General features: G+C 36.9%; 3 protein-coding genes across 3 annotated transcripts; 1 reads left to right on the top strand and 2 right to left on the bottom strand.

The window, feature by feature from the left end:
* The first annotated feature begins 5603 nt into the window (after positions 1-5603).
* Positions 5604-18215, top strand: PLDDELTA (phospholipase D delta). Its single transcript, XM_088950796.1, has 10 exons — positions 5604-6824; positions 10860-10976; positions 12162-12356; positions 13171-13452; positions 13556-13627; positions 13775-13922; positions 14512-14660; positions 15846-16013; positions 17235-17435; positions 17672-18215. The coding sequence occupies exons 1-10, from the start codon at positions 5865-5867 to the stop codon at positions 17963-17965; spliced, it is 2586 nt and encodes an 861-aa protein (XP_088806922.1). The 5' UTR covers positions 5604-5864; the 3' UTR covers positions 17966-18215.
* A 2150-nt stretch (positions 18216-20365) lies between these two features.
* LOC148849368 (plastocyanin B, chloroplastic-like) lies at positions 20366-22916 on the bottom strand. The gene is made up of 2 exons (XM_088950824.1): positions 22253-22916; positions 20366-21132 (listed from the first exon to the last, which is right to left on the bottom strand). The coding sequence occupies exons 1-2, from the start codon at positions 22593-22595 to the stop codon at positions 20603-20605; spliced, it is 873 nt and encodes a 290-aa protein (XP_088806950.1). The 5' UTR covers positions 22596-22916; the 3' UTR covers positions 20366-20602.
* Positions 22917-25014: 2098 nt separating this feature from the next.
* LOC148849369 (plastocyanin B'/B'') lies at positions 25015-26492 on the bottom strand. Its single transcript, XM_088950825.1, has one exon. The coding sequence runs from the start codon at positions 25815-25817 to the stop codon at positions 25317-25319; it is 501 nt and encodes a 166-aa protein (XP_088806951.1). The 5' UTR covers positions 25818-26492; the 3' UTR covers positions 25015-25316.
* Positions 26493-27632: the final 1140 nt, after the last annotated feature.

Below are 27632 nucleotides of genomic sequence, written 5' to 3' on the forward strand. Positions count from 1 at the left end.
TTATTTGAATTTTATTTATTTTAATGTTATTACATAATATTAAATATTTTATTATATTATTTAGATATTTTTAATGTTTTTATTTAATATTTGTAATTATTGAAATATTTAAATAATGTTTTATTTTTTAATGTTAAATTTTTATTATTGAATAATTCATAAAATTATAATTCATATTGTTACTATATAATTTCATGATGAATTTTGTAAAAATATTGACTTATTAATAATATGAATATTATTAAATATATTAATTTTTTGTGTTTTGGATAAATATTTTAAATTTAGTATATAATTTTGTTATAACATTTAAATAGTTCTGAATTTTTTTAATTGAAACTTTCTTTAGATAGATATAGATAAAAAGTGGGGGAGAGGATAAATAGGAATTAGAGATAGTTTAGGAGAAAATCTCTCTACTAAATTAGAGATAATTTAAGAGATAAATAGGAGATAGAGATACTTTAGGAGATAAATAGGAATTAGAGACAATTTAGGAGGAAGTGGTGACACTTGGCTAAACATTAGAAAAGCTTTATGGTTGTTAGAAATAGTTAGGTATATGTGATTTACTTTTTGGTTTAATGGGTAATTATGTGAAATTAAAAAAATAAAAATTAAAAAAAAAAACAAAAAATTAGGAAGGGGGTTTCCTGCAAGGAGAGCTATGCTGACATGGCAGACTATCGATTGTTGATTTAAGAGTACATGACATCGCAATTATATGGTGTGTCTAGTCCATTATTGTGGCCCTAATCATGATGCTTTTATTTGATTCTCGCCACATAATCAAATGCCAATATGCCAATTATAAAAAATCAAAAGCAAATAATGAATCATAGGTACACCTATTCATGGGCCGGGTAGCCTAGTAGACCAACTTGGCCCAGCCTGGCCCGGTTTAAGTTGGATTTGGACAAGATTTCCATGGGCTTGGGTTCGAGCCCAACCTTTTCTCCGGCCAGGGTCGGGCTTTCTCAAAAATGTCCACCCCGAGCCCGAGCCTGACTTGATAATGCATTATATAATAAAAATATATTTTATATAATAAAAAGCATATATATATATATATATATATAATATTTCTTCTTTATTTTTCTTCTATTTTTTCAAATAATAATGAGATCTTTCATTATTTTTTAGGTTTTGAGGTCTCTAGTTTTAATATAAATAAAATAGTTTTTAATTGAATTAAAACGTAAAAGAAAAAATCTTTTTTCTAAATTTTTGGCTGGGCTCGGGCTCAGGTTTGGATTTCAAACTTTATATGACAGTCGGGCTCAAGCTCAAGACCTAGGCCCGATGGCCGAGCCAGGCTCGGGCCCATGCCTGAACATATTTTGTTAATGCAGAGGCAAAACCCTACTCGGCCTGTAAACAAGTCTAATCATAGGCATGCATTTCTCAATCAATGTTCATATAATATATAGTTCAAAAGAAAAGAATAATGAAAAGAAACACCTTTTTACATTATTTGGTCAAAATAAAGAATCTGAATATGATATCAAAAAAACTTATAACCAATGGGATCTATCAAAAAGTGGGGATTAATTGATCAAAACCTTTACGGTGTCATGTTTGTCCGGCAGCATGATATGGTTTGGGGACCATACAACCTTTTCTATTGCAACCCTAAACTTATATAATGTGGATTAGAGGTGTAAAGTGGGCTATATTGGGCGGCACAGCACAACTCGTGGGCAGCCCGCACTTTTTGTAGGTTGTGCCGTGTTGGCCCGCGGGCCATCACGGGCCATGTCGCTTTCCCTGGTGAAAAATTTGGGGGTTGGCCCATCATGGCCCACAGCCTGGGTCCGTGTGGGCTTATGCCATGTTGCAAGTTGGGCTGGCCCGTGGGCCGAACCTTGGGCCAGGTCGGGCCGTGCATCGAGTCAAAGCTATTTATTTAAAAAAATTGACAAAAAACTTAAAATTTTAATTTTATATGGATTTTGTGTATAAAATTGCTTATATATGCAATAATTAAATAAATTAATATAATAACATTAACAAAATATTTATTTTATTAATATATTATAAACTATTATATGATTATATACTATAAATTATTATATATAATATATATGTGGGTAATGTCAGTCGTGTAGTGTCGGCCCGTGGACCTAAAATCCTAGGCCTAGCATGGCCCGCATTGTCATGTTAGGCCTGGCACGACCTACAGACCGTCGTGCTGGGCCGTGCCAGGCCGGTCCAAGTTCATGCTGGGCCATGGGTGGCACGGCCCAATTTACACCGGATGTGATTTATGGTAAGTGCCATTTCTCTACTCGTATGGAAAAAGTGTGGTTTAAATCAATTTTTAGGCCTAATTGTACCTTAGGCTTATCAATTTAAGAAATACAAGAAATTGCATATCTTAAATATCTAATTCTAATTTGATATTAAATAATATTTATTCTTTAAATTTTAAATAATTGATTTCAAAACTAGTAAACTTTAAATGTAGTCCAAGGATCACAAGACCAAAATGTTAGGTGTCTCATTTCTAAGTACACATTATAGTATATAAGTATAATTATAAATATTTTTAATAAATTTCAAATATATTCTAAAACATAGTTTTTTTCCTTTTTATTTCTAATGTGTATTATATATACACCTTCATTTATAGCTAATGATGCTTAATCGATTTTTCACTATTTTTTATAGTAAAAATATAATGCATATAATCTCTTTTTATCATATTTTTACAATCTATGTGAATATTTAGAATTTAGGCTGCGTATGTAACTTTGTTGCCTAGCATTTAGAGGTGCAAGTCATGCAGGTAAGGCCAAGTTTATTGTCAACCCAGGCTCGGCCCTAAAATTTTGGCTTAAGACCTGAGCCTGACATCAAACTTAATCTTCTCAACCCACACCGTAATTTGATACATTTGAATTAGGCTTGGGCCTGTGCTGGTTCACGTATATATTTATACAAAATATATGTATTTAAATATCATATATATATATATATATATATATACTTGAACCAGGTTCAGGCTATCTAAAAACTAAACCCGAATCCGAACTAAAAATAAAAAAGCTTGACTTCTTATGCCCAAACCCAACCCCAATATAATTTTGGGCTGATCCCACTTAAGATGCACCCCTACTACCTTTTCCATATTTTCCCCACCTCTCTTTCAAGTCAAACAGTCTTTAAAATGCAGCATAAAGTGCAAGATATCCAGATCCGAATGTGCAGTATTTTACCCCGACTAATTAGAATTCGGATCAGGTGAACGTATAATCGATTGAGTTGTTCTACTGACTGTGGAACCAATAATAAAGTTCCACGCCAGTAATAAATTCGTGGGCCCCGCGAGAGAGAGCGATTTTATCAGACAGAAAAGCCCCTTAATCATTCATCATTGAGCATTTTGTTTGCTTGTTTTGTTTGATGGGATCCGACTTCTCCGTCGTTGAGTTGATTGCGACGTTTCCGGCTGCGACTTCTCCTCTCGTCTTTCCCTTGTTTTCTTTCTTCACCTTCTCTTTCGTCGTCTTCTTGCTTATTGATATACAAAGTAACAAACTAATTAAACAAAAGTTATTTTTGCAAAATAAATTAAATAAAAAATATTTTGTTTATATTATAAAGGGTAAAATATAAAAAAACGTTCTTAAAGTTTCATTTTAATAAAAACCTCTCCTGTTGTTTTGGAAAAATATACATTTACCCCCTTTTATTATAATTTCTATTCATTATTAAAAAAACATTATTATCTTAATAATAAAGATTTTGAAATTATAAAACTACCTTAATTATTTATTAGGACATCTTTCAATATAATCAAAATGCCAGATTTGCCTTTTTAGAATTTAATCGATCAGATTGGATTTATAAAATAAAATTATTTTACTCTTTTTAATCTAACTTAGAGAATTTTTGAATTTAAGGTTAAAAATTTTTTGAAAGTATTTTAGTAAATCCCAATACGAGAGGTATAAGGATAAAATGGGTATTTAAAAAAAATTAATGCATTGGGTTTATATTTAGGGTATTATTCCCATTCTCTCATTGGATTCTATATTTAAACTATTCATTTTACCAATAAATTTTATTAATTAAATCAATATCAATAAGTTTAATGATATAAAATATATGCTTTTTAAAATTGAACAAAACATGGATTCTTTCTTCCATCCTAGTGGTGAGTAAGCAATTTAACCATTTAGGTCAAATGGGTCAATCCATTATGTTATAATTAAATAAAAAACTTTTAAATACAAATAAATAAAAAATATAGAAAATTGGGCACATCTCTAATGTTTTGTATTAATCATATTAAATAAAAATAAATATATTCTTATTAATATTTGAATAAAATATAAATTTAAAACCAATCCAAAAATAATTTTTTTCGTGGTGGTGGGTCAACAATTTTAACATTTTGAGTCAAAAATTCAACCCTTGAAATCATAAATAAATAAGAAAGATAAAAAACACAAAATCATTATGTAGTAATACAAAAAAAAAAGTAAAAGAAACATCTATTGATTAAAAATTGTGAAAACATCTAGGCACTTATCTATTATTTTATATTAATCGTGGTAATGAAAAATAAGTTAATAAATAATGGTTGTTTTTATTAATGTTAGAAATAAAATATTACATTTAAAACCAACCTTATAATGAATTTTCTTTCCTGGAGGCAGGTCAACAACTTAACCTTTTGGTTCATATGCATCAACCCTTGATCTCATAATTAAATAATAAAAAATAGACAAAAGACAAAAATATGAAATAATATAGAAACTTTGTAAAAAACATTTGGACACATTTCTAATATTTTATATATATCATAAAAAATTAAACACAATAAACAATAATTATTTTGAACATTTTATTGATAATAAAGATAAAATTCAGAATTTAAAACTAACCTATAGAAGTGAAATTGTTTACCTATTTGGAAGTAGATCAACAATTCAACCTTTCAGTTCAAATGTATCAATGTGTGAAGTCATAATTAAATAATAAAGTTTTGAAAAATAAAAAGATATAATATATAAATTATGTATAAAACATTTGGGCATATCTCTAATATTTTATATTAATTAACTATAGTAAAGAAAAAAAAGGTGATAAAAAATAATTATTTTATTGATGATAAAAATAAAATACAAATTTTAAAACCAATAAAAAAATTGAGTTTTTCTTGTTTGGTAGCGAGTCAATAATTAAATAATGTGTCAACTCTTGATGTCGTAATTAAATAATAATAATAATAATAATAAATATAAAAATACAATAAATTTTGAAGAAAACACTTGACATATCTCTAATATCATATAGCCCGACCTTTTTTCATGCTGAACTTGAATTTTCTCAAAAGAGCTTGACTCGCGTTTGAACCTGACTTAATAATATATATTAAATAATAAAAAAAATATTTTATTTAATAAATAAATATATATATATACGACATTTTTTCCTCTTCTTTTTTTTAAATAATAATGAGATCTTTTATTATTTTTAAATTTAAAAAAATTTAATATATATTTTCAAATTTCTATGGACTCATGCCCTGGAACTTTCTGTGAGGGCTGGACTCGAATTTAAAACATAGACAAAACCCGCCCCGGGCCCCGCCCATCGTTACTTCTAACATCATCCGTATCAGCATATCTCACCGTGACATAATCTTGGGACCTGTGAGGTGTGCGGACGCAGATCGATGTTGGAATATGTTGGAACGGTTGAGTATCCCTGCTGCCCGAGTGTGAACTTAGGAGAAGTTGAATTTAACATGCTATTATTCCTGCAACCTGCTTTTTATTCCTGTAATATGCTGTTCGGTGCTCTCCTTTGAATCTTGATTGTCTGTGACGTACCCTAGCTCTTCCACAGCTCTCATGGCTTCCAATTCTGACGGGAACCTTCAAGTCTCAGCTTCAATGGCCAACAACAATCCTTCGGACCAAATCATTTACCTTCACGGAGACCTTGATTTGAAGATTCTCGGAGCTCGAAGCTTACCAAACATGGATTTAATCTTCGAGCGTTGCCGTCGTTGCTTTACCGTTTGCGGCACCTGCCTACATCCGGCTGCCCCTAAGCAGCCCCGGGACCAGGAACACCGGAAAATGATCACAAGCGATTCTTATGTTACTGTTTCTCTCTCCGGAGCTACGGTCGCCCGTACCCGAGTTATTCCAAATTCTGAAAACCCTCAGTGGAACGAAGAGTTTAACATCCCCCTCGCCCATCCCGCTGCTCATGTCGAGTTCCATGTCAAGGATAACGATATGTTTGGTGCTCAGGTTATCGGAGTTGTTTCCATTCCTGCTCAGAGGATCAAGTCCGGAGAGCTCATTAGTGAATGGTTTTCGGTGATTGGACCGTCCGGGAAGCCGCCGAAGCCCAATTCGGCTCTCAACCTCGAGATGAAATTTACCCCCATAGAGAGTAATCCTTTGTATCGCCACGGCATTGCAGCGAACCCGAAACATTTGGGTGTTCGAGACACTTACTTTCCTGTCAGGAAAGGAGGATCTGTGACGCTTTACCAGGACGCACATGTTCCCGACGGGATGCTTCCCGAGATTAAACTGGAGAACGGAGAAGTCTTCCGTCACAACAAATGCTGGGGAGATATTTGTCATGCGATATTGGAAGCTCATCACTTGGTCTATATCGTAGGTTGGTCTGTTTACCATAAGGTGAAGCTGGTCAGAGAATCCACCCGGCCGTTGCCGAGCGGTGGGGATCTGACTCTGGGCGAGCTGCTTAAGTACAAGTCGCAAGAAGGGGTACGGGTGCTGCTTCTGCTTTGGGATGATAAGACTTCTCACAGTAATATCCTCATCAATACGGTAAGAAATTTTACTATCACCAGTGGTTGCAGATTTTCTGGTAGACTTCCATCCAATTCTGGTCTCTGCCCTGCTCTTCTCTTCTCCATAAATTGCTCAGTAGAAAATTTATCGTTTCTTTTTCTCATTCCATCATCACTGTTAATCTTTATAATTAATATTACAAAATTTAGTTTGGATCCATTTGCTGCTTCGGTGGAAAATTGAAGCTAGAATTGAGGAGAAATTTGGATCTGGTATTGTGTCATGCCGGTGACTGGCTGTTCTTGTCTTAGCACCGAGATAGATATCAGATATGGCCTTAGTTCTGAGTGCTATTGGTCGGGAGTGATTCTCCGAATAGCTTGTTTGTGCTTCTGGAAACCAAACGCCGATAAAAGAAGGCACTAAACGGCTTATTAATTAAAAAAGCGCGTAGAAAAAAGCAGGAAAAAAAAAACTCATTTAACTTTTCAAATTTGCAAGAAGTTATTTTGAACAGAAAAACCGGCGATCAGACAAAGACTAGAAAAGCGCTTTAAAAAAAAACACTTGTCTAGGCCAAAAAGTACTCCCAAACACAGCCTAAATCTGTCTCTCTCGCTTCTGACTTTTTTCGCCTTCTATATGGGCATTTAATCAGAAAGAAACTTTATTACCATTTTTACTTAGCCGTGGAGTTTGGAGGGTATTTAGACGCAAAGTTATGTTTGGCTATGTAAATCTTGATACGGTCAATAAAGCTTTCTTGCTTACAATTGAAGTTGGGCTTATTATCTGAAAATTCCCTTCACTTTTCTAGCATTCTCTTAAATTTATCCTAACTTTTTATTTAATGACATGCATACCTTCGATCAGTCAACCTCAGTGACCATGTGGTCCACATGTGCCATTCTATTTTTCAATGACAAAACAAACCTTGACCAACTAATCTACTCTATTAACTTATTTTGGTATGATAAAGTTAATGTTAGTTCATTTCTCTTCCCTATTTTATTGCCTATTTTATGTTCATTCATCTCTCAACCAACAACAATTGGATTTTAGTGAATGGGTGGGCCTTTCTTTTGGAATTTTCATTCATCTCTCAACCATCACTATAATCTTGCAAATACCATTAGTTTTTTAATGGAAAATGTCTGACAGGATATCTGGAGGTATCAAAAATGTCGGGGTAAGGTTAAGAGAAAATTAGAAAAGTGGACGGGTGTTTCAGATAATTATAGGGAGATTCATATACTAGGAAACTTTGGCTCTATGTACCTAGCTTAATCTGCTTTGACTTTCTGCAGTAGACTCAGGCAGGCACATGGGCAGCGCATTAGCTGGCAACCATGGAGTGCCTAGGTGACAAGGTTACTGCCTTTCATTACACTTATAAACTGTAAAGTTCTGCTACAAACAAATTCGTTGTTGCCTGTCATCTTCTGATATACATGTGCAATGAAGCTGTAATGTAATAGATACAATGTCTTGTCATTTTGTTTGTCAAATTTAACCTAATTATGTTGCAAATTATAGTTTGAAAGTTATTTTTCTTGATGGACAATGTATCAATGGCCAGCAGTCAATCATTAGAATACTGAAGGTTTGGCTGAAGGGATGACTCAATCCTAAATCTAAACAGCCACCTTGACCCTCCAAACAAATGAAAAGAATGAAGGGATGGAAGGTCCATCATATGGATAGCCAAATCCTATAAGGTTAGGCAAAATTTCAAAAATTTCTTTACTCCCATCCGAGAATCCTATTCTCAATTTAGAAAACTGCATTTTCAAGGTTCGTTCTTGTAATCAAACCTGACCAAATCTGAAACCAAGATTAGGGAGGGATATATTTGATATGGAATCCACACAAAAAGCTCCTCCCAACGCAGATGTTCACGCCCAAAGAATGTACCAAATCCTCCTTCCACTGAAGATGACACAATTTAGGATGAGGTAGGATCAACATGTAGTTCTTCACCAAGAACCTTTTGATTCTTCAACAAGAACCGAATGGGGTAGTGAGCACAACTTCAGAATTCTTTTTTCTAATAATAAACAATATCAAGATCAAATCTTGGTCAGTTCCAAGAATTGGAGATCGAACAGGGTAGAGCAGCAAGAGTAGGGAGAAAAAGAACTGAAGGCAAAATTAGTCAAACTGAATTATATTCTGTAATGTCTGTGTGTCTTTTTCAGATCTGCCCTACTCTCTATTTATAGCCATAAAGAGACAACCTCCTAATCTGATTAGGAGTCTTTTGATCCAAATCTTTATTTAGATCTGAACTCTTTAAGTGATAAGGATAATCCCTTATCTTATTTGCAGTTTAGGATCAACATATTCCTAATCAAATTAGGAATTCCCTAATCCAAATCTTTATTTGGATCTAGACTCTTTAAATGGATAAGAGTTATCTTCTTATCCTTATCTACTAATCCAAACCCAGATCCGCCCCAATTTAATTAACCCAATTAACCCAGTTCAAAATGGGCTTTAGGCCCATTAATCTTTCAGGCTCACTTCCTTTTAATGCTGGCTAGCTTGGTTCTCTTTGTATGGCGTGGGACCCTAACATTGATCTACACATCAGCCACATGGGTTCAGCCTAGTCTCTGTTACAAGGCCTGGCCGGATTCACTGTTGAATACAGTGAACCCATGAGTCCATCACTATGGGCTCTTAATGGGCCGAATATTTACACTAAATAGCCCCTAAGTCTAGCCATTTTTTGAAGGCCCAAGGATTGTGGGCAGATGCAAGATTAGCCCATCAGGTATAACCCTCAATGGTCTTACACTTAACCTCTCAGCCCTTAATGATCAAACACTGTCCGACAAGAGAGGACCTCTCCCCCGGCTGCAAGGTATAGTGTTGCACTCTCTACTCACATGGATCCCGGGAATTAAAACCTTTTGCAAACAATTTGTGAAACCATAATATATAAGTATATCTCTATATAAATATATTTTGCAAAACCAAATTTCAAACACATTTGAAATCCATTGCCGACAGTTTAGGTTTCCATAAGAGAAAGTGCATTTCCCCGATCATTCACTTTGTCCGACAAAGGGGCTGATCCTGTCACCATGATCACCCACCCAGGTGAATTCTCGAACTATCCAAACATACCCAGGTTTTGACCCCCTTTAAGGATCTCACTGATTGGCATATCAAAGATAGCCCAATCCGACACCTAATACAGTATCATAATCGAGTCTAGAGGTCAGGTGTTACATTCCAGTTTTGCCCATCTGTTTCCAAGGTCCAAGGTAATACTAGAATTTGGTCTGGTTCAGGGTTTCAAGAAAACCCACATTGCATGCACCTCAGGTCTCACCCTGGCAGTTGAGACAAGCCACTCCAACCAACTTGGCGGTACATCAGTGTCAACTTTGGCAGGACAAATCTCCCCAAATCTAACCAACGGCTATGAAGGTTCTAAACTAACACGAGTCTCATATGTGTCCAGTTTAAGGGTATTACACAAAAACACACCACAATAACATGAATCGAATATGTATTTTATTCATTTACAATAAATGTCATAATGTACATCATGCTGATTAGAACTAAGGGCATACACTGTCTAACAAAGAAGAGGGAAAAAAGATTATACCCAGTAGTTAGTAGGCACTTTCATGTTTGAAAAAAGGAATTATTTTTTAAGTTGTTGGTTTTTTTCTCCAGTTACTTCTCATACAATTTCTTTCTGTGTAAACATGAATTTAACACAACACTGAATTCAGAAACCCCTGCAATTGGTTGAGTGTAACTATTTTTATCTGAGCTTATGAATTATGATTACTCATGTCTAGCCACTCAGTATACTTAGATTATATTATTATATTATTTATTATTCTTTTACCTGCTTATTCCCTGTCATTCAACTACATCAAATTGGCAACTTCTCCATGGATGTTGCCCTTATATGTTATTTTTGCAATTCTGGTGCTGTTATTGTTCAGATATAATATAGTTTATTGTGACCAAATATTAGTGTTATTTTTCTCTAAAACTAGGTGCCATTTCATATTCTTAATATTAATATTGGCTTGGCATTGGTTGCAGGCTGGAGTTATGGAAACTCATGATGAAGAAACTAGGAAATTTTTCAAGCATTCATCTGTTATTTGTGTGCTGGCCCCTCGTTATGCCAGCAGTAAGCTTAGCATTGTCAAGCAACAGGCAGGCATTACACCATTTGTTCAGTTGTATTAATTTGTTGGAACTTGGAAAATCTTTTCTGACCATTTTACTATGGTAGTTGTGTCCACTGCCACAGCAGAAGTAATAAATACTGGTTCTAAAGTGTTTGTTCTATCAATTCTGTTAATTTAAGAGTAGGAATCTATTGATAATTTTGATATGAAGTTTATGTTTATCTGATTAAGATCACTGGTGATTATTAGTAAAAATGATTGCTTGTTGCTATGAAACCTAGGGAACTATCCTAGGATTTAGCCTTTTTTATTTTAAAAAAGCCATTTTAGGTTCCTAGGCGACAAGGCACTCCCCAGTTGCCTAGCTTTGTCTTGGCATCACGGATCGGGCTATCTCTTCTAAATCTATCACTTTCCGGGGGAGCTTTACATTGAGGTTCTCAGTTCAATGCAAAATTCTCCTTGTTGGCTAAATCAGTGAGCAGTTAACATCTAAATCAAAGTTCCCTACAGTAATTTGGAGCCCTCTATGGTCCAATTTGTTGACAACAAGGACTTTATCAAGTAAAACCAGCCACATGAATTCCTCAATCATGAGAGGAACCGACCTACTCTAAGTACAAGTATCCTTGTAGGTTCTGTTACACCTCTAGAAAAATGATAGACCATAATTCCCCCAAGACTTTGGATTTAAAGGGCTACTCAATGTTTACATTGCATGATACATTTATGCTCATCTGTATTTCTGGATTTATCTGATATTAACTTCTCTTACTTTTATACCAAATGGCATGAGATTATTTTCTCATCTCTTGGTTTCTAGATGTATATCTTGTATGTGAGTTTTAGTGGCCATAGCTTGTGGTTTTCTATGTGGAGCTCAAATTCTTGTCGTAAAAAATTCTTGCCTTACCTATCAAAAAGAATAGCTAACTTCTAACAGATGCCGGACTTTCAAAATGCATCTTGTGGGGCTGTTTCAGCATAAGTGTTTAAATAGTGTATATCGTCTGTTTGTGGTAAGGGACAATCACAAATGTATTTACAAGTTAAATGATTAGTGAGACTTTTTGTGCATGTTAACATTATTCATTTATGTTATTTGGTTCAGTTTTCTTTTGTTTATTTTATATCCACATTATGATCTTTTCTTCTTAATAATATTTGTTTTTTTTTTTTGCTGCAATTACTTTGTAATGTCTGCATCCAGGTTGTTGGGACCCTTTTTACACATCATCAGAAATGTGTTCTGGTGGATACACAGGCATCTGGAAATAACCGAAAGATAACTGCTTTTATAGGAGGTCTTGATCTTTGTGTTGGTCGCTATGACACACCTGAGCATCGACTGTTTAGTGATCTTGACACTGTGTTTCGGGATGATTATCATAACCCAACATTTCCTGTGAGTAGATCAATTCATTTTTCCTATTTTTGGACTTTCATTTAACCAGCGCTGCAAATGGATCAGATTGAATAGGACATACGTAGATCCAAATTTGATTCGTTTATATTCAGATTTAATTGAACTTCAACTGTTAGATTTCTATCAGATTTTAATTGGATTCAGATCGCAGTCAGATATTGAATAGTATAAGTAAAATAAACTAAAATGATTGAATATTATATATTATAATAAAATGAATTAAAATGACTGATATTATACATTGTTAACACAAAAAACTTTAACTTATATAATTCTTTAGTGAAAATATGACATCCAACCTATTTAGGGGTAGGGGTGACTACAGGCTGGGCTTAAGGCCTATAGCCTGAGCCCGGGCTGGGTTCTGGGTTATGCATCCTCATTATTAATACAAGTCAGTTTTCACCAAAAGGAAAGAAGAAAAACCTCCTTGTGCTCTGGAGGGTTTACACTTCTTGCGTTCTGAACTATGCCTCACACCACCAGATAGTGGAACACCTTGCATCACACCTCCATGTTTGAAAACATTGGGGGTACATTATACCAGTCGCCTGTTAATAGTGTTTCTAGGAAAAAAAGATTTGAATTGTGTGTATTATCTTATCAATACTAAAATACCATGCCTTTCTATGAAAGTGCAATTCACCATCTAGAACTTTATATTTACCATTATAGTGTATGCGGACAGTTGGTCTTGAACTTCTTGGTTTATACAGTTTAATATTTGATGATAATCTCATTCCAATAGTTTTTATCATCTGGATCATTTGTCTTTTGGCTATCTCAATAATAGGCAGAAACTAAGGGTCCAAGGCAACCATGGCATGATTTGCACTGCAAAATTGAAGGCCCTGCTGCATATGATGTGCTTAAAAACTTTGAGCAGCGCTGGATGAAAGCAACAAAATGGACAGAATTTGGAAAACGTTTCAAAAGGGTTTCTCGTTGGGATGATGATGCTTTGATAAAATTGGAAAGAATTTCGTGGATACTTAGCCCATCCCCATATATTGCAAATGATGATCCTATCTTGTGGGTTTCTAAGGAAGATGATGCTGAAAACTGGCATGTTCAGGTTGGATTTGGATGGTGCAAATTCCTTGCTATAGTGACACTACTTTATTTAATTTCATTGGTTTGCATTTACGAGCCTTGGTTGACTTTCTCTTCTTTGGCAGGTTTTTCGATCTATTGACTCTGGATCGGTAAAAGGGTTTCCTACCAAAGATGTTCAATTAGCTCATGACCAGGTATATCTATTAAACCATTATTGAATAGGGTTATGGTGGGTTTTCAAAGTAATTGACTAAGATTTTACATTGAAACCTGTTCTTTATTCAATTTTCATTGCGAAAAGGAAATTTGGGTGAAGTGTAATTTGTAACATTCTATTGCAGAAACTTATCTGTGAGAAAAACTTGGTGATAGATAAGAGCATTCAAACAGGATATGTCCAAGCAATCAGATCTGCCCAGCACTTCATATATATTGAAAATCAATATTTTCTTGGATCATCATATGGATGGCCATCTTACAAAAATGCAGGTTCGTAGAAACTTCTTCTATATGGATTACACAGTTCATATACTTTGAAGTATCATCACTTACAGGAGAGACTCTCTTCCACTGAACTTATATTGTAATGGTGCATCTTATGTCCCAATCCGTGCTTACAATCTTTGTTCGTTTTCTTGTTAAATTATATAGCTTGATTGGTTCAGCAAATATTGCAATGCTATCCAATCAAAAGGACTAAAGGTTTATGCTCCAGATATAAGCTTATGATTCTTTTAGCATGAGCTACAAGTAAACCCACTCAAGCAGACCCAATTCTTTGAGGGAGAATGGTGTTGGACATGCTTGCATGGGCTTGGGCACCAAAAAAGATTCCTTTCTCAAAGATATTTCAGTTTTCTTGGATTTTGTATTTTCATTTTAAGGTTGCTTATGTTGCAATCTAGGGTTTTTTTCCCTTGCTTTGTTTGGTGAGGCTCCAATCCAAGGGCTGGAACTGAATACAAGAGTTCAAAATAAATGCCTGCCCATAAAAGCTTAACTTATGAATGACCAACAGAAATCACCCATGGAGTTGGCATCTTAAATTTCTCAAGTTTAGTGTTCTTGGTCTTATCAGGTGCTGATAATCTAATACCAATGGAGTTGGCACTGAAAATTGCTAGCAAAATAAGAGTTAAGGAGAGATTTGCAGTGTATATTGTAATACCAATGTGGCCTGAGGGTTTCCCTACTGATGCATCTGTGCAAGAAATTCTCTATTGGCAGGTAATGTGATTTGTCAACTATTAAATGATTCAATCCACAACTTTACTTGTTTACAAAATTATACCAGGTGTTTAATGTTGATGACCAAATATCATTCACAATGGAGTTCTTGAATAAATCCTTTTAGCAACATTGTGGACCTCATATAGGCTTATCCCTAATCTAATGGCTCTTAAGTACTTTCCAGCACTACCTATAGCTGGAATGTCTTAGAATCTACTAGAACTCCTAAACAACCTTCTGACGTTTATATTTTGATACATTACAAGTTTGTTTCTAAAACCAATACCTACCAAAACAATAAAAATAATAAAATTCTAATTCAGAAAACTCAACATAACCAAAAAACAATACAAAATCTTGAATTATCCTTAAATTGGCCCTAATTCACTGACTTGACCTCCAAATTGCCTAATCTTGATCTTACTACATAGGTAATCGAATAACAATACCAAAACGAAGCGAAATTATTTAAGCCACAAGTAGAGCGATGGACTTGAAGAGGCCTCTTTTGATTTTCGGTTTAAGTTTGAATAACTCATAAATAACAATGAATATCATCCTCTTTGTATGCCATGTCATCAAGATTGGCCAATTCTTTACCAAAAAACCTAGCAAGGAATGGTGTAAATAGGTCTGAGTTATGTTAGGATACTACAGTTAACACTAGTTTGTTTTGTTGTGAACTTGTCTGTCTTCTTGGGGTATGTTTCCATCGGCCATTTATAGTTATACTTTTCCCGTCTTATTTTTGGTTTAATGAAGTTTTCACATTAAAGAGTACCATTACCCAAATTCGATCCTAGCTATCTAGGGTCTTGGGAGGGGTGAAATGGATATGGGCCTAATATTTGGCTTTTGTGGCACAAAGTAGCTGCTCAAGACTCAAACCTGCATTTTACTTGTCAGCTTGAGATTTTCACTTTTTCTGTTGAAAGGTTATGTATTAACTGAGACCTTCACACTATCCATCAAAAAATGAAAGAAAAACAATTATATTTGCATTTTCAGAATGATGATAGTATGATACCGATATGGTTCATTTTAAACCTTAAATATGGTTGGTGTGTGTGTGTCTTTGATATATTTTTACATGAATTTATCAGGAACTTGTATAGAAATCAAACATGAGTATAAAACCTGATTTGAAAGTAGTTTTGACTTTTTGCTTCTTTGCTTTTGCAGGGTCAGACAATGCAAATGATGTATGAAGTTGTTGCTAAGGAACTAAAATCCATGCAGCTTGAGAATTCACATCCTCAAGACTACCTGAATTTCTATTGTCTGGGTAATAGGGAACAAATACCTAAGGACATACCTGAATCAATTAGTCCATCCACTAATGGTGGTGCGGTAATTATACGACAAGACAATGCTACATGCCTGCAAATTCCAATTATCCACTTAGTTGCAATATCACACCTATCGTCTGATCTTTGGTGATGCATCTTAGTTTTAGTATGCTACTACTTAGTAATTCATATTCACTCATCCTGACATGTCCTTCCATGTAAAAATGTCAAACCCAATTTCTTTTGGCCATATGTGTGAAACGGGAAAAAAACTATTTTTGCATGCTAGATCCTAACAAAAAGCTATAGGCCTAAGCTACCAAAATGAATTATTTATTTAAATTAGAAATAAAACGTCCTAAAATAAGCTGTAACATGGTCTCCACTTTCTAATAGCTAATATTCCTTAAAAGAATTCTTTATAAAGACATTTGACTTTTTCTTGTTGCTACTTTAAAGATATTTGACTTGCCTTTACCAAAAGGGAAAAGATTCTCTTGCACGTCTTCAGCATGTCATCTTCTTCAACCTCAGCCCTTCACCATGTGACTAGCTACAGGATTCAATCTGCATTTCATGGAGTAGAAATTTGGAAACATAAGGGAAAAAAATTCTCCTGCACGTCTTCAGCATGTCTCCATCTTCAACCCCAACCCTTCACCATGAGGGATTAAATCTGCATTTTGTTATACAAGACAGGACCAGATACATCCTATTGTCCTCTTATTTGTTCTTTGTCATTTTTAAAGTTCTTTATTGCATCCTTTGTCAATGCTTCTTTTGTTGCATGTTAAAGTTCTTTAATTGTCATCTTTTGCTGCAAGGTCTTTATAATTGTTTGCTTAGTTGGAAAATATATATCTCATGTTCAGTCTACCATGTCCTAGTTGGCATACATATTGGCAAAGTTTCATTATCCTAACACATTGACAGTGAGATGAATGCAACTCCCAGATGCATACCTGCACCCACACCCACATGACAACACCTGAATCCATTTTAACATAGAGCGTCAGGATATTGCCCTTGACCTTGATATAAACTACTTAGCTGCCCTAGGTTTGTGTGAATTCTCAAAATCAGTATTACTTAACTGTTATCAAATAAAAGAAAACAAAATGCTATCTTGCTATCCATTAAATGTGCCATCCTAATTACTTTCTTTTTGTTTTTCTGAATATTAATGCCAAAGTGGATGAGTTGCTAGAATGATATAAGCATGACTTTGTTATTTACACTAGCAACAAATTTGACTTGGTTAAATCCAAAACTATTCTTTCAGGCATCAGCTGCCCAAAAAAACAGGCGATTTATGATTTATGTACATGCCAAGGGAATGATAGTAGATGACGAATATGTCATTTTAGGGTCAGCCAATATCAACGAACGATCTATGTCTGGTGCAAGGGACACTGAGATAGCTATGGGTGCATATCAGCCCCATCACACATGGGCTGTGAAGAAGAAACACCCACATGGCCAGGTTAGTAATGTTTATACATGGTTTTCAGTTAAGCATATTTCACTTTCTAGGGAATCTAAGATGTTGCCCAGCCAGTCAAAGCAAAGCAGTTCAGGTTAACAATCTAGGTCACATGCATGGGTTGTTGGTTAGGGATCAATGGAACTGCAGCCAGCAGTTTTGTTTTCTTGTAGTTTTGTTGCCAAAGTTGTGGTAATCCAAGCAAAAAGATCAAACTATGTAGGTTATGTGTGCAGGTATATGGATATAGGATGTCCTTGTGGGCAGAGCACCTTGGTGTGGTCAATGAAAGCTTCTTGGAGCCTCAGAGATTGGAATGTGTAAGGACAGTGAATGGTATAGCTGAGGATAACTGGAAGAAGTTCACAGCTGAGGAGGTGACACCATTGTGTGGCCACCTTCTCAAGTATCCGATCCTGGTGGAAGCTGATGGGAAGGTAAGCCCTTTGCCTGGACATGAAAATTTCCCAGATGTTGGTGGCAAGGTACTCGGTGACTACACATCTCTTCCGGATGCTCTAACCACATAGCTCCAGCCATTTCCTCCTTGATGAAGGGAAGGGACTTCTAAAGTCAGTAACTTGTCACAGAGAGACGAGAGTTAAGACCGATGTGCCATCTTGTAGTCATACTTTTGCACTTGTACAGAAGAATAAGTCAACTTCTATCTTTCTTTTATTACCTTCCTCTGTAATTTGTAATATGACTAATCAAGAGCACCAAGAATTCTAAATTTCAGGAATTAATAAAAAGAGAAAGGCAAAGAAGCTGTTCTTGAAAGTTTCGGGCTTGTCTCGCATGGTTCTGTTTTTAATAGGAAATGAGGAATTACAGGATCAACCTTTGATTCTGTTGCTCGACTGGTTTCCATTGTGTCCTCGGAGGCCATGAATCCATAAGATCTAAAGATAGAACCAAGAGCCCAATTCGGGGCTGTATGGCAAGTCTTTGTAGGTAGATCCTCCAAACAGCCTAGTAGACACGAAGACGTATTTAGGGATGCAAATGGATCAGCTCGGATTCAAATCAGGGTATATTAGAATCTGATTTGACACTGTTCATATCGGATTGGATCCAATCCGAAGATCTGATCAGATTTGATAGGCCTCAATTTGAATTCAAATCATATCAGTAAGTTGGATTTTTGGATTTGATTTAATCACTGATCTGGCTTGTACATGTTTTTATAAAAAATAAATAATATAACAAATTTATAAAAATATAATATAAATAGTATATTTATAAATAAATAACATATATTTATATTTATAAATATATATAACATATATTGGATCTGATCTTCTCGAATTGGATAAGGGGTGATCTTAATCCAATCCGATCCGATTCAAAGATCTGAATTTGACCAAATAGGATTGAATCTCGGATCAGATCATGACTCAATCGATTTGCATCCCTAGACATATTATGCTTTTGGGGTCTTTATCTTTTAAAGACCAATACTGTTCGATTCGTGTTGTGGTTACTATACTATTAAAAACAGCTAGGAAGGCTATTTTTAGAGGTGTAAATTGGGCAGGCACAGCACGGCCATGGCCATGGCGTGCTACTGGTCAGGTTGGTCCGCAGGCCAAGCCTTAGTCTAGGCCAAGATGCGGACTGATCAAGCCATGAGAGTTATATTTTCTTAAAAACTTGAAAAAATAATAAAAAATTAAAGTAAATTAATAATATAGACAAAAAAATTAAAAAAATCCTAAATTTTTATTTAATATGAATTTTGATGTATACAATTGTTAATATATGCAATAATAAAATTGGAAAATATATATATTAATACAATGTTTTTTAACTGTCGTTGACACAGACGGTCAGACCGTTTGGCCCGAAAACCGTCTAAGCAACCGGTTCCATTTCAACCCTAACCCGTTCTTGGGTAAAAAACCGTTGACTTTGTTAGAAAACCACTGACCTAGGCGGTCGAACCATCAACTCGTTTGACCCGGACAGCGGTTCATTGTATAAAGATGTAGAGAAACACACACTCAGATCTAAGTTCGTGTGTCAGATCTGTGGAAGAAGAAGAAGAAGAAGAAGAAGAAGAAGAAGAAGAGGTTGTAGACAATCTAATATTTGAGATCCAAGAACTCAGATCTTAGATCTGTGTTGCTACCGCTTCGCTGTTGTCGTCGCCAATGACGTCGAACCATCCTCCTCTTTTTTCTTCTTCCCTCCTTTTCCTTTCTCTTCTTTTCTTTTTTTCCTTTCTCCTTCCTTTCTCTCTTTCTTTCTTTTCTTCTTCCTTTTTTTTTTCTTTCTCAGCTGACATCTCTTCTCCAATCCAGTTCTCCTTTTCCAAATCTCATATAAAATATTTGCCCTAACCCTAATATACAAACCGTCCGAACCGTTTGACCCATACAGTTGAATCATTGACCCGGAAACTGGTAGCTAGAATGATTCCATTTCCGGATCGATTTTTAAAACCTTGTATTAATATGTTATATATTTTATATTATCATGTAATATATATATATATATATATATATGGGCCGGGTTGAACCATGCCATGTACTGGGCTGTGTTGGCAGGCAGGTCACAGGCAACACAGCACACAGTTGTGTTGTGTCGTGCTGGCCCATGGACCTGAAATCCTAGGCCCAGCACAATCCGTATGATCATGCCATGCCCCGCACGGGCCACGGAGGACACGGCCCAATTTAACCATTCGAAGCTTCCTAAGTTGGATTTTTTGATCTTTCTGTGTGTTGATCTTAGGATCTTTCGGTCTACACGATATCAAATGGGAAAAGACCAATTTTTGGTCTTTTGAACCTCCCACAAGCCAGAAGACACACCAAAGACCACCAAACACCACTATAATTGTCATTTTTTCATACATCCACATATTAATGGAAAAAATCTAATTATTCGTTATCAATTAAGAAAGAAAGAGAGAGAAAGAGGGTGTCTGAATGGAGGACACAAAAGGAGATTACATTAATTTTCCTATTATGGAAAATAAAATGAAATAAAAAACAGTAATTGACATCAGATTATGTACAAGCAGACATCAGAGCTTTTACATGTACAAGAAAGCTAACATATATATATATATATATATATATATATTGTTTATTCTCCTTACGTAACATAATTGTACAAACCTACAAGGGAAGGCACTCTAACATAACGAATCAGAGACGTAATTACTGGTTGCTTAACCCTTCTTCCCCATGTCGAACATCTCTCTCCGGTTGAATTTGCTCTTCCGGATGAAGTGGATTCAATGGAGAATTTCTCACTGGTAGAGGGAGTTGAGTTTTCAAGTTTCTAACAATTTCAAACCACTGGCTTGCGGAATCAAGAGTATGATCCTCGCTCGAGTATTTGCATGAATTGGTGACAATGTTGTTGTTAGAGTCAACATCCAAGCACACAGCAGTACCGTCGACGAGATTCGATGAAAGATGCATATTACCGTCTGATATCACATCCCAATTCGAGCCAGGATCAGTGCATATGATTCCAAGCTTGGCTGGTTTGCCCAATCCATCAGCTTGCATGCAAAAGTATGTTCCCTTGAGAAACAAATTCTGTTGTGGTGAATACTTCCAGGGTTCCGATTCAGCACAAGAACCTAGCTGTAGTGGCTCCGTCAGAGACTTTCTCAGGACACAGAGACCAGTTGGTGGATGGAAAATCATGTTGTATGGCCTCCCACGCGGACGACCTGATTCTGCATTTTTGCAATATGGCGTTGTACCTTTTAATATCCCTCTAGTGGAACAGATTTAGAATGCAAAATTAAAAAAATAAGAATGCATGGTGTTCTGATTTTGTTCTCTGTTCAACTATACCACATCCAAGGTTTTGAGTATGGATTCAGGCCGATGGGGAGGTATCTTTAACCACCTTTTACTTTTTGTCAGTTTTTTCAAACTGGTTGAAGCTTGAAGAGGATGAGTTTAAGCCCATTTACCCTGAAACTAAGGTTCAAAGTATCAATATACAGAGGTCTATCGGTACTAAAAACATCTACCCAAGAGAGGATTCTCCAAACACCTGCTCAAAAGATACGATATGATACGCCCAATATGGAATATATCGTATCAAAATTTTGATCTGCCTGCAAACAGGTCAAACCTCGAAACACCCTAATATGTTACCAAATTTTAATCCTTGACTACATCAACTGCACTAGGGAATGAATAACTAGCTTAACACCGCATACAGCAGCTTACTAGAGAATGGCCCTGCTTTTGCAGGAGCAGAGCCCCCAGGGTTTCTTTTATAATCAATCAATGTACTTCAAGTTGAATCTTAATGGGGATAGGATAATGTGGGGATTAATCAATTTTGGGTTGTATCTGTAAATTCTGGAAACACATGGCCTATGCACTACAAAGACCCCACTAGAAAGAAGATATTGATGGGCTTAATGCAAAGAGACTCCTCACATGTCCAAGAAATGAAGCAAAATGGTTGGAGCAAAATCACAAACACCTTGAGTTCAAAAGGAGCAACAATTATGATAGCAAGAGCGAGCACCTCAGCCAATTCTTTTCACAGCCTCTACTGCTTATAGGGCTCTCTTCTCGTGAACGTGTGTTCATTCAATCATGCCACTTTACTGATATACAGTAAAAGGGCTGTCAGGCAAGGAGAGCCCTGTACTTGTAGTCTTGTAGACAGCAGAGGCTGCCGAACAATGATAGCCATTTTTTTTTCCGATTATTCTCTGATAGCCCTGTACTTGTAGTCTTGTCTATTTTAATTTCTCAACTCACTACCTCGGCCCTCGCTCTAACACTATAATTTGTGATGATCAAAAGAGGCAGAGTTGACAGTGTAGTTACCTTCCTTATGGAGGAGACTGTCCTCGAACACCACATTATGAGACACCCCTGCATCTTTGTCGAACACCATCTCTCTGGGGCTCGCGGCGAAGTTGCTGGGCATCAACCCCGACGACCCGCCAAGTAGGACGTCGGTCGCCAAGGCATTGGTAGCAAGGATTGTGCCAAGAGTGGTGGCAACAACCGCCGCTCCAACCTTCTTTAGCGAAGCCCTGGCACCGACCACAGCCACAGGGGTGGGCGAGACGGCCACCTTCGCAGCGCCACCGGTTTTAGGAGTTGCATCGGCCCTCAGCCTTGTGAATGAGGGCAGAGCTACGGCAGCACAGCTGAGAACAGCCATTTTGGCTTATGGTTTGTAAATTGTAATAACGTTTTATATTTCGGGGATGAAGGAAATTGGGAAAGCTAAGTGGGAATATATATAGGTAGGGTCTTAATTAATTGTGTACGCTGAGTTCTTGGTTGCGTGTGATTATGCTTTGATGGGTGTTGCGTGTGGTGTTTTTTACTTGCTTTAGAAGAGGATTGAGTGCAGGAATGATAATGACTGGTTATCTGCTGTAGCCACTTCTCCCTTTCCTCTGTCTAATCTGTTCTGATCGGATGATGGCAGTTAGCGCTTGGTTAATTCGTGGTCGACAATGTCAAACATGAAGAGTGTGGAGAAAAGTTAGTGACCTTACTTTCTTTTATTGTTCTCCCTTGATAATAAACAACGAAAATTTAGGTGCTGTTTGGGGCATTTTTTTATGCATCTTTCACTCTATGGGAATTTCAAAAGATCATTTCAAGAAATGGATTTTTTCATTCGATATTGCATAGATCGAAAGATTCGAAGATATGTGGATTGGAATCCTGCAATTACCAATTATCTCTGTGAGTTATTAATGTATTGTGTTAAATACCGAAAAAAAAACTGTTTATAACTGCCCGATAGGCCAGAATGCGAACCAAACGGTTTTGGTCTTTAAAAACAAAACCCCAAAAGTACAATGGTCTTATTGTCAATGGGGCTATTGAAAGATCTGCTTAGAAACACTAATCAAACAACCCCTTACTTAAATGTCAGACTCTGTTCTATTGAAGTATTGATGGTTTTCTTGCATGATTCTACGGTGAAGTCACCGTAAAGCTAAACCTCTGCCTCAGAATTTATGGGGGCTTAAGTCACAAGTGGACAACCTAATACTGAATTTAAGGTAAAATTTACCAATAGCATTTGCCTTTTTTGGTGTTGAAGCGAAGACTTAGAATTTGGCTCATGATTAAATAAGTGAACAAACTCCATTCATGAACATGATAAAATAAATACATGGTCGTTTTTAAGAGACTGTAATATGGGTGAGCTCAGCTAGGGTGTAAACGGATTGAATTCGGATTTGATCAGGTAATATCCGAATTTGAATCCAATTAAAAAAATCTAATATTCGAATTTGATTCGATATTTGATGAATATTGAAAATTAATAATTAAATTCAAATTCGATTAAATATTTGAATATTTGATTTGATTCGAATTCGATTAATTAATTATTTTAGGTAATTAATAAATATATAAAATAAATATTTTATTTATATAAAGTATATAAATATATAAATTATTTATATAATATAATTATTATATATAAATTATATAAAACATTTAAAAATTTTATATATTATATATAAGAATTAAATAATTGATTGAATTCGGATATTTGTCAAATCGAATAAGGTCATATCTGAATCCGAATCCAATTAGCTATTTAGTATGAATAGGATAACCAAATTCAACCGGTTAGATATTCGAATTCGATTCAATTATGTTGAATCTCGAATTCGAAATCGAATTTTCAAATACTTTTGACACCCCTAAGCTTAGCCCACATATTAAAACAGGTTGGATTTTGGATTCTCGTGTTCTAGTCTGGGCTTACTCCTGAAATTTCCAGTTTAACCTAAACTCATGTTTGGCTTGAGGCAAAGGCTTCATGTAGCTTTAGAATGGCCCAATCCACCCCAAGCATACTCAAAATGCATTCTTTATTAAAAATAAAATAAAGGTTAATTGTTGAAACCTCCCCTAAAGCTTTTGGTTGTTGTTGAAACCTTTCCTAAAGTTTGGTAATTGCAATCACCTCTCCTGAACTTTTTGACATAGTTGCAAGTAGACATCTTTGGTAGAATTGATTTTCTTAAAAAAAAGGCATGAAAATGTCCAAAATGCCCATGAAATTACTTTTAACAAAAATGTTTATTTTTTCAAATCTTCTCTTCATATGAATCATTGCCTCAAACCCTTACAATCTCTTTTTTGAAATTGTTTTATTTTCCAAATTTTCCTTTCATATCAATCACCAAAGCTGCCATAAATTCTCTTTGTTTTTCTTGTTCATAAAGTTTGTATTTTTTTTAGGAACCAGCCTTAATAGTAAGTCTGCACGAGTACTTTAGACTTTTTCATGCCTTTTTTTCCAAGATTCTACTAGAGAGGGTATACTTGAAACTGTATTCGAAAGTTCAGGGGATGTGATTGCAATTACTAAACTTAAGCTTCAGGGGAGGTTTCAGCAAACTACCCAAAATAGAAAAAAAAGAACAAGGGGGTATGCCCACTTGATAGTCCAAAGCTGAAAAACAAAAAAATTTATCCAGACAGAGCCTAACAAATTCTTCCTAAGTCCAAACACCCCACCCCCCACCCCCACACACACAAACTGTAAATGGAAAGGAAGTTGAAAATTTTCTTTTTTTTTTCATTCAAAGCAAAAGGACATGGAATTTGCAAACAGGAGTAGTAGTATTAGATATACATAAAGGCTTGATATAAGAACAACACGAAATCTACAAGTTTAGATGGAGAAAATGAAATTACAGGTAGAAGGTGCTTTGAACTTTGATTCATCATTTCATATTCATTCATCCATTCTCTCCTCAGCCTCAGAATTCTACTATCCGAAAAGAAATAGAAACGAGAAAACAACAAAGCCCATGACCGACCTTAATCCTTAATTGAGTAGTAGTAAAAAGAAAAGAAAAAAAAATGAGAGCTAGGCATCCTTACAAAAGGCATCCATGATGACTTAGTTAACAGTCACTTTGCCAACCATGCCAGCTCCCTGGTGAGGAGCACAGTAGAAAGTGTAGGTACCTTTCTCTCTCAACGTCACGGAGTAGGTCTCGCCGGGGCCATTGAGAAGGTTATCCTCGGACATGGAGATGGCACCGGCGTCGACGCCGGAAGGAATTTCGTCCTCGTCGAACACCACATTGTGGGGGAACCCAGCATTGTTTTTGAAGACGATCTTTTCCCCAACGCTTACACTGAAGTTGCTGGGCACGAACGCCAATCCTCCATCGTCGCTGCCCAGAAGGACCTCGATGGCCATGGCGTTGCTGGCAAGCACTGCGCTGGCAGCGGTGGCGACGACAGCCACTCCAACCTCTTTTAGCGAAGCCTTAACACCGACCATGGGGGCAGGAGAAGCAGCCACCTTGGAGGCACCGCAGATCTTGGCGGTGGCGCCGGCCTTTAGGCCGGTGAATGAAGGGATGGCGACGGCAGCAGAGGTGACAGTAGCCATTGTTTTCTTTTGGGGCGTAACGCTCTTGGCTGTGGCCTGTGGGTGGGGAAGGAAATCAAAGTATAAGAAAAGGAGAGGAAGATTTTAATAGAGTGAATGTAAGGATGAGATGAGGGCTTGAGTTTGTGTGGTTATAGAATTGATGGGTGAGTGATTGGATAACGGATTGACAATAGGAGGGCGAGAGTGAGAGGCTTATCTTCTGCGGCTTCATCCCACTGGCTGGGATGGAATACTATCCGATGATGTGGCACTGATGGTTGAGAGTGCGAAGGAGGAGCTCACCACCCCACCCCACACCACACTAAACGACCGGAGGAAATAAAAACCCACTTTCTCTTTCCTACCTTACTTAGTCTTCAGTCCTCACATGAGAAGACCAAGGTGTGACGGTTCAGCCACCATCAACGCCATCAGCATGCCATCTAATTGTTTTGGGTTGGGTCCTTGTACTATTTTTGTAAGGGGGGTATGCCAATGGCGATTATGTAAATGGTAGTATGCATGTGCAGTATTTTGATGTATTATTCTGTCACTCCCCCAAAAGCTTAACGTACTCTTTGAGGGGAGGTAGGTAGTCGAGTGAGCTCATAAGTGTGTAAAGGTTAAGCACGAGATCCCCTCGACACTGTACTGTGTGCTTGTGCTTACCACTGATTAGTGCAATACAAGTGGCATTTTGTCTAATTTGTGTGCACTCTTGTTTCCTTTTGTGTGTTGTTGCTTGCATTTGTAGGCTTTCTCGACCCCAATCGAGCGCCGCACGGGGTGCCGTCGATTAGCCTCGTCAGTTGTTATCAGAGCCACATTGACACTAGTGGTTGTCAAGCCCAACGAGTCCCTGTCGTGCCCCGCAACAACACTAGCCCAATGAAGAACCGTGACACGCAAGAGGAGATCCAAGAAGGGATCTCACGGGTTTATTATGAGGACGAGCCTAGAGATAGCTCTCCCAAAGACAAAGGCGTCAGCTCAAAGCATAGCAAACGTGACAAGTCAGTTGACAAGCTTGCGACCATGGACAAGCGCATCATGCGCTGTGAAGCAGTGGTTGGAGAAACTCGTGACCGCGTGGACGAGCTTCAACTCAACCTTGAGACCGTAGCTTCGGTCGTGGAAAGATTGGAGGACCAGTCTGGTGATAGCTCCAACAAGCTAGACAACCCACTAGAAGACCTGGTGAAGTGCCTACAGATCCAGCTCGAAGATTTGAAGGGCGAAGTCACCCTTCTGAAGAGGCTAATGGCCAATACAGCCAGCACACCTGCTGCTCCAGCCCCTCCAAAGATCAAAGTCCGCGAGCCTACCTCATATGCAGGGAACCGCGATGCTCGGGAGCTTGACAACTTCTTGTGGGAAATGGAACAATATTTCACCACCGCCGAACTTGTTGAGGAGGCAGCCAAGGTGCGTACAGTTGCTATGTATCTTACTGATGTTGCTATGTTATGGTGGCGCAGGAGATGTGCCGATGCGGAGCGAGGATTATGCTCCATTAATACCTGGTCCGTGTTCAAGAGCGAGATAAAGCGCCAGTTCTATCCAGAGAACGTGGAGTACCAAGCCCGTCGGAAGCTCAAAAACCTAAAACACACGGGCTCATTGCATGAGTACGTGAAGGAGTTCTCCGCACTATCTCTCGAGATCACGGACATGTCAGATAAGGACCTGCTCTTCAACTTCATGGACGGCCTACAACAATGGGCCGAGCTTGAACTCCAGAGACGAGGTGTGAAGGACCACGCCACAGCCATGGCCATTGCTGAACAACTGGTAGACAACAGACGACCAAGCAAAGACGGCCCCAAACCCAAC

The sequence above is a fragment of the Nelumbo lutea genome, chromosome 6, assembly GCF_056320005.1.
Source record: "Nelumbo lutea isolate HS-2025 chromosome 6, American lotus-T2T, whole genome shotgun sequence".
NCBI lineage: Eukaryota > Viridiplantae > Streptophyta > Magnoliopsida > Proteales > Nelumbonaceae > Nelumbo > Nelumbo lutea.